This window comes from Nannospalax galili, unplaced genomic scaffold (assembly GCF_000622305.1).
Source record: "Nannospalax galili isolate Female #2095 unplaced genomic scaffold, S.galili_v1.0 scaffold879, whole genome shotgun sequence".
Taxonomy (NCBI): Eukaryota; Metazoa; Chordata; class Mammalia; order Rodentia; family Spalacidae; genus Nannospalax; species Nannospalax galili.
This window is the reverse complement of record NW_008346261.1, coordinates 29,018-40,028: the sequence shown is the minus strand read 5'-3', so window position 1 is coordinate 40,028 and position 11,011 is coordinate 29,018. Positions and strand designations below refer to the sequence as shown.

At 44.3% G+C, this 11,011-nt stretch overlaps 1 protein-coding gene across 1 annotated transcript in view; it reads right to left on the bottom strand.

Annotated features, from left to right (window-relative positions):
- Nucleotides 1–10,445, bottom strand: part of CUNH17orf64 (chromosome unknown C17orf64 homolog) — a 15,054-nt gene extending 4,609 nt beyond the window's left edge. Inside the window, exons 1-5 of the mRNA XM_008842639.1 lie at nt 10,322–10,445; nt 8,690–8,791; nt 8,254–8,429; nt 7,736–7,835; nt 3,859–4,054 (exon numbers count right to left, since the gene is read on the bottom strand). Of these exons, the coding sequence (XP_008840861.1) occupies nt 3,859–4,054; nt 7,736–7,835; nt 8,254–8,429; nt 8,690–8,791; nt 10,322–10,372 (625 nt within the window). The 5' untranslated portion in view covers nt 10,373–10,445. The remainder of the gene's footprint in view (nt 1–3,858; nt 4,055–7,735; nt 7,836–8,253; nt 8,430–8,689; nt 8,792–10,321) is intronic.
- Nucleotides 10,446–11,011: the final 566 nt, after the last annotated feature.

The window sequence follows — 11,011 nt, the reverse complement described above, 5'->3', positions numbered from 1 at the left end:
TCCTTTTTTTTTTTTTAAATAACTCACTGAGTGCCATTAGTGTTGTCTGTTGGAATGTTGACTGATTCTGTTGGCTTGATTTTGTGCAGGTAACCATAACTACAGTATGTTCATAGTTCATGAGTGCAATGGGTGTGTTACATCCCAAAGACAGCATTTCACAGCACTTCTCCCCATCCTTTGGCTCTTACTTTCTCCTCCACCACTTCTGAAATGTTCCCTGAGCCTTTCAAGTGGGGCCAGAGGTTGATACAGATGTCCCATTTAGGACTGAACACTCAATAGTCACTTCGTTACTTTATTCTCAGCATTTTGACCATCAGCTAGATTGACTTTTAAGGGAGGAGACAATAGTATGTAATGTTTTAATCTTTGGGTTTTTGTTTGTTTGTTTGTCTTTTTGAGACAGGGTCTCCCTGTAGCCCCAGCTGTCTGGAACTCACTATGTAGACCAGGCTGGGCTTAAACTCACAGAGAGCCGCCTCCCTCTGCCTTCTGAGTGCTGGGATTAAAGGCATGCACCACCATGCCCGGCTTTGTTTGTTTTTGAGACAGGGTTTCACTCTATAACCTTAGGTGGCTTGGAACTCCTAATGTAGACCAGGCTGGTCTTGAACTCAGGTCCACCTGCCTCTGTCTCCTGAATGCTGGGATTAAAGGCATGTATCACCACACCCAACATAATGTTTTCATTTTTGGAGCAGAATAGAATGGTCTTTATCCAGGGCAATGTGATATTTTTCCTTTCTAGTGGTTACCATGGAAATGGGAGGTGAGAAACAAAGCCAACCATGAGGGAGGGGTCCGTCTTCAAAGGTTTCCAAGGCTACTAATCCTTGTGTAGCTACCTAACAATGAAACCCTGACTCAAAAGAAAAATAAATTCAAGGTCATCCTCAGCTACATAGAAAGCTCACACATGCTATATACACATACCGACCATACACACACACACACACACACACACACACACACACACAAAGTAAGTTCAAATCAAAATTATATATATAACAGTGTCATTTTTATTAAAATATGTATTTATATACATTAAAATCTGGGAAGTATTAACAATGGTTGGTGATAATGATATATTTTCCTATATTTATTTATTTGCTTTTAGTTTTCTGCTTATAATAGCAAAAATAAAGCAGGTTGGAGATGTAGCTCAGTTGGTGGAATCCTTGCCTTGCATGCATGAAGCCATGGATTCGATCCCCAGCACAACAAAAACCAGGTGGTGTAGGCCTATAATCCTAACTCTTGGGAGTTGGAGGCAGCAGGCTCGGGAAGTTCAAGGTCATCCTTAGCTACATAGTAAGTTTGAGGCCAGCCTGGGCTACAATGGGATCCTGTCTCAAAGAAAAAAAAGTTTAAGGTTACTTTATTTTTTGTTGTTTGTTTTAAATTCTTAACCTACATTTATTATTTGGGCGAGGGGCATGCATGTATATGGAGGTCAGAGGACAATTTGTGAAAATTGGTTCTCTTCTTCCACCAGGTGGGTCCTGCCAAAACTCAGATGGTTAGGCTTGGTGGCAAATGTCTTTACCCCCTGAACCTCTTTGACAGCCCATGTTTGTCTGTTGACAGGGTCTCACACAATGTAGCTCAGACTGGTGTGGAACAATGTGATCCAGGCTTGCTGAAAACTCCTGGCAATTTTCCTGCCTTGGCCTCCAAGTACTGCGATTACAGGCATAACCACCAGCTGTGATTACAGTTACTTAAATTTTTTATTTTTTGGTCTTTTTGAGACAGGGTCTCCCTGTAGCCCCAGCTAGCTGGCACTTGCTAGGTAGACCAGGCTGGCCTTGTCCCAGAGAGAGCCACATGCCTCTACCTCTGGAGTACTGGGATTAAAGACGTGTGCCACCATGTCCAGTACTGATTTTTTTTTATGTGTATGAGTGTTTTGCCAGCATGTATGTAAGTGCATCCATGCCACGCAATGCCCACAGAGGTCAGAAAAGGGCACTGGATCCCCTGGAACTGGAGTTATGTATGATGCATGTGAGTGCTAGGAACTGAACCTGGGTCCTCTGCAAGAGCAGTCAGAGCTCTTAACCACTGAGCCAACTCTCCAGGCCCCTTAACAGTTATTTTAATAATTGCTTCAAGAGACTGGGAATGTAGATCAGGGATGTAGTGCTTGCCAAGCATCATGAGACCCTGGGTTTGATCCCCAACTTCTCAGCCTACCATCCAAGTCTTCTTTCCCATGACATCCTTGCATTTTCCTGAAATTCCAGTGTCCGTTTCTTCCATTCCCTGCCAGGCCCAGTCTGTCTGCTCAGTCTTTGCACATGTATTCTCACTGCCCTCCTCCATCTTTCTCTTTATTCTTTTTAAAAATTTTTTGAGACAGGTTCTCACTGTATAGTGATGGACTGGCCTGGAATTTGATATGTAGACCAGGCTGGACTTGAACTCAGAGATCTGCCTTGCCTATGCCTCTCAAGTACTGAGATCAAAGGCATGCACCATCATGTGCAGCTTTCTTCTTTTCCTTAAAGCCTGTCTCAACCCTACTTCCTGCAGGCATCCTACCCTGATTAACAGTCCCTTTGCCTTATGGCCTTGGGTAGCCCATCTGAACAGGGGAATAATAACATACACTTACTTCATCAGGATGCTGTAGGGCCACATGAAGATATAAAGTACCTGGCACAGATACAGGCTTACCCAAAGACACCAGAGCTCACTTTCTTCATCTGATCCAGGGACTGCTTAGCTATCTTAGTTATGGCCTGGCCTTTACTCTTTAAATTCCATTGTATGTTTTACTTTCTCAGTTTAAACTGTAGGTCCCAGAGCCATGTGTGGGCTCTCAGAGAGCCCAGGCAGGGTTCTGAGCCTCACTAGCTGTTAAACCCAGGCTTACTGCTCCTGATCTGTTTTCACAGCTGCTCACCCCTGGGCCCAGGTGGGACTGGTGAAGAGATCCTCCTGAGGCCACCTTGGATTAGCTCCAATCAGTCATGCCTTCAGAGGAGCCCTGAATCCATGTTAGGACTGTACTCAGGTCCTCAAGACACCATGCTTGCCTTTACCTTCCCCAACAGTAGCCAAGCAAGGACAGCTGTGGCACAGAAGCCAGTTTCAGAAGTGTAAAGGTGGATGGGTGCCAAGTCTCTCTGTGCTTCAGTATTCAATGCACAGCTGGAAACCTTCTAGGTTCTTACCCTTGCTTGGCCCTTCTCATTTAAGAGGTTCTATTCCCTAACCTCATAGCCTCTGTGCAGAGAGCCAGGCATTTCGATCATCACAGAGGCCAAAATGGCTGGGAAGGCCATTCCCATGCCGTCTGATTCACTGTAAGGGTGAGTCCCTTCCTTTTTCTCTGTATCCCACTTCAGCAATAGGCATCCTGCCTACTATCCAGACAGTTCCTGAGATTCCATACTCTCAGCTACTTAGAAACTGTCTCCGCCCTGCTTCTGGTCATATGAGAAAGGGCCTTTGTTAAGTGCTAACAGAAAAATGCAGAACTCAAAAGTGTATGCATTATGAAACCTCTGCTGGGGAAATTATTCAGAACACAGAAGGAACCACACTAAAGGCTGACAGTGCTAGCCTCTGGGTATTGGGTGATTTTTCCCCCTCCCCCCCCACTTCCCCACCTATCTGCACATTTTAAACATTACACAATGAGTATACCTGGTAGAGAAGCTAAACTCAGGTAAGAGATGGAAGAAGGGGAAGGGAAGGACAGAAAGAAAAACTGAGGAAGAAGAAAAGGTAGAAAGGAAGGACTTTTGTCAGGTTCAAGGAAGAAGCTCAGGTCTGCTCCAGGGAAACCCCACAATTTGTCTGTAGCCCCTCACCCAGGTACTTCCTCTAATACCCAGTGGGCATCACCTCCTCTGAAGCAGTGCGGGGACCTCAGTTCTTCCAGCATGGCAACCTCTTGGCCTGGGGCCTTCATCTTGGACAGCCTCTCCTTCATGCAGCTGATATTTCCGTGCAGTCCCCAGGCACTGCAGAGCCTGGGAAGACTGTCCTCCTGGTTGGCCAGCAAAGATCCTTCTGGTGCATCAAAGGGGCAAAATGTGACCTGCAATAGGGGTCCAGTGTTGAGGAGAGAACGAAGAAGAGAGGGACCTGAATTCTACAGTGCTAGCCTCTCAGGTGTTTTTTTTGTTTTGTTTGGGGTCTTTTTGAGACAGGGTCTCCCTGTAGCAACAGCTGGCCTTGAACTCACAGAGATCCACCTGTCTCTGTCTCCCGAGTGCTGGGATTAAAGGTCTGCACCACCATGCCCAGCTAGCACCTCAGTTTTTGAGAAACTATGGGACCTCACATTTCCCTAGGCAAAAAGATTGGGTGAGTCACAAAATCCTGAGCATGCCCGGTAGGGCCAGACTGCTAACTTTCTCTTCTAGATAGGGTTGTCCCTGCAAATCCATCCAAGTGTGATATTCCTGCCTCAGCCTACAGAGTGCTATGACTACAGGCATGCACCACCATACCCACACATTTCATTTTGTTTGTCTGTCTGTTGCAGTGCTGATGTTCAAACTTGGAGTCTCATGCATGCTAAGCAAGTTTTCTGTCACCCACATACCCCAACCAGGTTACCCTTTAAGGGTATGCCTTCCATTTCTTTTGGAAGTGATAGTGTCTTACTTGTAATGAATAAGTGGCACTTGTTTTAAAAGCCCTTTCTTAGAAAAATTTAAATTGAGAACCGAGTGTTTTGGGGGGTTTTTTGAAGTTTTTCTGGCCAGTGAAACCCAGAAATCCAGCAATCACTAAAATGATAACTCCTCATATTTAGAAAAGAATCACTAGAGCCTGGCATAGTCAAATGCCTGTAGTACTAATTAATAGATACTAAGGCAGGAGGATCACTTGAACCCAGGAGTCAGGGTCAACCTAAGCAACATATCAGGACATCCCCTGCCCTCTTAAAAAAGAAAAAAGTGAGACTATGTAGGTAGCTAAGTGGTAGAACACTTGCCTAGCATGTGTGAAGCCATGGATTCAATTCCCAGCATTATAAAAACAAAAATAAAGAAAAGTAGTGAGTGGAATGATTGATCCAACCATTCATGTTCAGAAGAGGTAGCAGAGATGCAGAGAGGGAGAAGGGTTAGCTGAAAACATCTATTGCAAGTGTAACATAGGACGTGGTTATCCAGGCCTTTCATCTAGACAGATAGAGACTGAATCCCAGCTCTCTTTCCACTTGTACCTCCTGGGATAGTTACTTTACCTCCCCACATTCGGGTGCTTCATTTACAAACTGTGGGTGAAAATTCTAATTGCTGCTTAAGATTACTTTTGAAGACCCCAGGAAGGATCATAAAGTACTGGACATAAAGACGATTTTTAATAACTGTTACTTATGATTATTATTTTGGACCAGAGTTTCTCAAAATATGCTCTGAAGCTCCCTAGAGACCCCTGAAAAGTGAGACCCACTTAATGTGCAAATGACAGACCAGTGGAATCTAATGAAACCAGTATGAAAACTTCATTGATGCAAATCTGTGTGATTCCAGCTGTATGCCATTCTGGAAAGGTAAAACTGAAGGCAGTAAAAAGAAAAAAAAATCAGTGTTTGCCAAGAGATTTTGGGAAGGAAGGAAAGGATGACTAAATGGAGCACAGAAGACTGGGGTAGTGGAGCTACCTGAATGATAGTGTGATGGTGGGGACATGCATCATACATTTATCAAAACCCATAACACCAGCTGGATGTTGTGGTGCATGACTGCAATTCCACCACTTGGGAGGTTAAAGCAGGAGGATTGAAAGTTTGAGGTCACCCAGGGCTCAATAGCAAGACCCTGTTGCTAAAAAACCAAACAGGGGAGGGGCTCTCCAAGCTTTACCCCTCCCCGAGGCGCTGTAGGCTGCTAACAGTTGCTGGTAGCGAGACAGTCTTTTTCAGTGGTGTGTCACTGGTAAATTGCCTGTGCTCCTGTAAATAACCCCTCAGCCATGCTGTTATGAGGATCCCTAATTAAACCCAGGGGGTCATACCTACACACACACACACACACACGCACAAATGTCATGAAAGTAGAAGGGAAACTAGTTAGGAAAAGGAAGATCAGTAGGAAGGGGAGTAGGACAAGAGCGGGTAGTGGGGGTGAATATAATCAAAATACATTACATATATGTATGAAAATGTCATAATGAAACAGTTATTAGATATAACTAACATGTTAACTTAAAGAAATCTTTAAAAATTAAAAAAATAAACATATAGAATATACAACACAAAAACTGAACCCTAATGTAAGCCACAGATGTTTACTAATAAGAATGTGTCAAGTTGGAGAGATGTTTCAGCGTTTAAGAACACTGACTGCTCTTGCAGAGGACCCGGGTTCAGTTCCCAGCACCCACATGGTGGCTAACAACCATCCATAACTCCAATTCCAGGAGATACGATGTCCTCTTCTGACCTCTATGGTCATTGCATGACACAGGTGCACTTACATGCAGGTAATACACTCATAAAATGATAAAATATTTTTAAAAGTATGTATTAATATTGTCTTATTAGTCATGTCAAATATACCAAGCTGCCAATAACTGGAGAAGAACAGTTGGGAAGTATCAGGACTCTGTACTTCCCACTGAATTTTCCTATAAACCTAAAACTGCTTTTTAAAAGAATTAATTTTTTTGAGCTGAGTGTATTTGCACATTTTGTGTAATTCCAGCACTCATAAGGCAGGAGGACTGTGTTTGAGGTTAGCCTAGAATACATAGTGAGTTGAGTTAAAGGCTAACCTAGGCTACCTTGTGACACCTTGTCTCACAACAAATAAACAAGCCTATTATTTTTTAAAAGTTTATTGATAAGTGGGGCTGGAGAGATGTTTCATCAGTTAAGAGCACCAACTGCTCTTGCAGAGGACCCCGGTTCAATTCCCAACACCTACATGGCAGCCAACAACCATCCCTAACTCCAGTTCCAGGGAATTCATTGCCCTCTTCTGACGTCCTCAGGCATTGCATGACATAGGTTCACTTACATATGCAGGCAGTACACTCATACACATAAGATAAAAATAATAAATAAAGAGCCAGGCATGGTGGTGCATGCCTTTAATCCCAGTACTCAGGAGGCAGAGGAGGCAGATCTCTGTGAATTCAAGTCCAGCCTGGTCTACATAGCAAGTTCCAGGCCAGCTGGGGCTACAGGGAGACCCTGTCTCAAAAAGACCACCCCTCAAAAAAGTATGTTAGTATATAATGGCTCCTTGTTTTAATTTTAAATAAGTTAGGGAATACATATTTAAATTTTTCTTTAGCTATAATTTCCAAAGGGGTAAATATTAATAGCTACAACCCACATAAACAAACATCTTTGGTAGTTATCATTAGTTGTAAAGAAGTAAGTATGACCTGAGATAAAAGTACTTGGGAACCACTGTTTGAGGACAAAGCCAGGCCAGGTTGTTTTCAGACATGTAGACATCCCCAAGTTGGCTTGCCTCAACTGTTCTCACTAATGACCCAGGGATGTCCTTGCCCTTGCTATAATCAGAGTGTGCATGTCAAGAACTTAGCGCTGAGCTCTCATGAGCTCTCATCAGCCTCTTAGGTGCCCAGGGCAGGAAAAGGGTAAGAGTAGTGGTGTCTTCTCAGCAGTGAGCTGTGGAAAGGACACAAAGGGCCAGCTTGTATCAGAGGGTCACTCAGCCCCAGTACTCATCTAAGAACACACTGACCAAACCTCTGCTGGACCTCAGAGGAGTTTTCTGGTATGTCTCACCAGGAACTTGGCCATCTGGTTGGTTTTGGTGTGCTTATAGAGGCGGCGAAGCTGCTTTGCTTCCAGGTCGGAGAAGAGGGAAACAAATCGCCAAAGCATCCTGCAAAGAGAAACCTGAGACTGAGAGAGGTGGAGTAGTGCCCTTTCTCCCTTTGCGTTTGTCTTGTGGCCAGCACCCACCCAGGAGAAATGTACTTCCTTAGTTCCTGGTTGAGGGGATGGCAGGTGGAGATATGCCAGGACAGGAATGTCATGTGCTGGTAACAAATATCTGCACACAGCAGTTGCTCACTTAGATTGTTGACTTCTCAAGAGAGACTTTTGTCTACTATGTATACAGCTAAGGTACAATCAATGCTGCCTTGATGCCTAGGGGTTCCCTGTTCTTTGAACATCCTCTGTCTCCTCCAGGATCTTGACCCCTCTACATAAAGAACTGGAGGATCTTGACTATGATGTGATCTTGAATGGAGATAGGGGACCCAGGAATAAGGATAAGGTCAAAGAGGCCACCCTACTTTTTCCAGTGCTTGATCTCCCAGGCTTGGCAGTAATGCTGCAGAAAGGTGTGGATGTGGTCCCCTAGGGCCTGAAGGCTCTGCTTCATGTACTTTATCCTTTTCTTCTGGGGAAAGTCCTTGGGTAGGTTCAACTTTCGCAGGAACTTCTTCAGAGGTCTTATATATTCTTTACACTGAGGAGGTCACAGGCAAGGTGAGGGGCTGAAGGGTGAGGAGAAGAGGCAGGTGGGTGGCCCCAAGTGACTAGCTGATTGGCCTGACCGTAGTACCTAATGGCTTAGAGCTGTATGTGTATTTAGTGACAAGGCTCTAGCAAACCTTATACCCCACTCTAGTCCCAAGAGTGTGACAGATCAGGTGATGAGCTGTGGGTTAAAACCCTCCTGATTCTTCCCAGGGGAGTTGGGGACAGGGTTGCAGTATGGCTCCTTACAATGTTGAAGGTGTCCTGGTTCAGGCCCTTGGCATGTTGGACCAGCAAGTCTCTGGTGAGGATGGTACTGGAGTGCCTCTCTAAACAGGGAACATTCCTTACCTGGAAGGAGGTGGGTACAGTCAGTGAGGGGCTCAGCCTGAGAAAATGGTACTTGGCAGACATTGGCCCAAATGGCAGTCAAAGCCCTTGTTCATTCTCCCTATGACTTCTTTCTTAAACCAGCATTAAGTCAGTGAGCAAAGAAATCCATCTCTGAAAACCTCTGCTTAGAAAACCTAGACTATACTACCTGTTTCTTTCTTAATAATCCTTTCATACACAAGGTAACTTTGCAAAGCTCTTGATAAACATTAACTTATTTAATTTTCCTACCAATTCTCTGAAGTTAGATACCATTAATCTGGAACACTAAGATATCAAAAGATTTCTGAGACTCCTTAGGGGCATGAACAGGGGATCACTTTTTTTTTTTTTTTTTTTTTTTTTTTTTTTGTAAGATGGCAGAGCATGAGAGCATCTCTAAGGCCGGTTCTTGATTTTTTTGGTCTTTTTGAGACAGGGTCTCCCTGTAGCCCCAGCTGTCCTGGAACTCACTATGTAGACCAGGCTGGCCTTGAACTCACAGAGATCTGCCTGCCTCTGCCTCCCAAGTGCTGGGATTAAAGGTGTGCACCACCATGCCTGGTGGGGATCACTTATTCTTTCATTTGGCAAACATTTATTGATGTCTCAGGCCCACATCTTTGCATCTCTAAACTTTAGCATCTGAAGGGCACTCGTAAAGGGTGACAGTTTTTAGAATGATTTTTTTTTTACAATAAAAGTAGGGCAAAAGGAGCTGAAAATTAGTGGAGCAAAAATAGCTGTGAATTACTAAAATTCAGAGCACAAGATTAGATTGGCAAGGATGGATTTGCACTCTGCCTTTCCAAAGTGTCTCAGAAAAAAAAATGAGAATAATTGCTCTCTGTGTTCAAGTGAGGAAGAAGGAAGATCCGCACTCTGAAGAGAGATCAGGGGAAAGTGTGAAGGTGGGTAGAGAGGGGATGGAACAGGTCCTAGACAGAGGGGACTCTGGCTAACCAACTCCATAAATAACCATACACAGACCATAGCACAAGAGTATGCTCACATAGGCATGTGTGCACATGACCCTCTGTCTTCATAATAATGAGATGGGACTTCCCATCATCTTGCTAGGGATACATCTTTGATAAACATGTTTACAATGTTTTTCTTTTAATGCTGGGGATCGAACCCAGAGCTAGGGATAGGCTTTCTGCTACTGAGCTATACCCAGCCCAACTATTGATAGAATTACATCCTCTTGTTCTTTGAGCCTCTTTTCTTTCTTTCTTTCTTTCTTTCTTTCTTTCTTTCTTTCTTTTTTTAGACAGGGCTGTCCTGTACCCCAGCCAGCCTGGAACTTTCTATGTAGACCAGGCTAGCTTCAATCTCATAGAGATCTGCTGCCTCTGCCTCTTGACTGCTGGGATTAAAGGCTCAGCTGGTGAGCTTCCTGCTAACTCACATACCCCATCATTTTTCTTGTTTTCATCCATGAATTTCAAGTTCTTGGCTTTCCAAAATCAGCCCCTTCCCTGGCTCCCTCACACCCCTTCATGTCACCTTCTCTAGTGGCTTATCTCCTTCACCCCCTTGCCCTTCTGAGGCTTCCATCTCAACAGCTGTGCTGGCAGGCTCCAGGATAGCACTCCTCACGTCCCTACAAGCTTCTAACTTACTACTTCTGTGACCTGAGTGTCTCAGGTAGTGGGCAGGTTGGCTCAGAACTCAGAGCAAAACCATGGCAACCGCCAACACAGAACTCAGGCCCCTCCCTAGTCAGACACTCATTTCTCAGGGTGACCACCAAACCATCTCTTCCAACTGGGAACTGGATAGGGTAAGTGAGCCAGGAATTCTGAGTACATCTTTTATTTTTATTTTTAATTTTTTGGTCAATGCTAGAAGCTGACCAGAAGGGGTAAGGCACTATTCCCTCAAGATGCTGTTGCTTTTGAACCCTGGTAAGGCTTTTAAAGTAATTTTCCTGCCAGGGTACGGTTCCTGCCTCCTCAGTAACACCGGGGGCTCCCTGAGAGTAAGGACTGAGATTTGTAACATTCCTTTCCAAGACAAATGACTAGAGGGTGTGCTGAAAGAGAGAAGCTACTGAAAATCGCTACAATAAATCGCTACTAAAATACACTTCTGCTATCTCCCTATGGCTATGAAGTTATAAACTAATTATATCCGGTGGCGGTTGAGTAGTGGTGGAGTTGCTTTAGGGGAAAAAAATACCATCCACGGTGTATT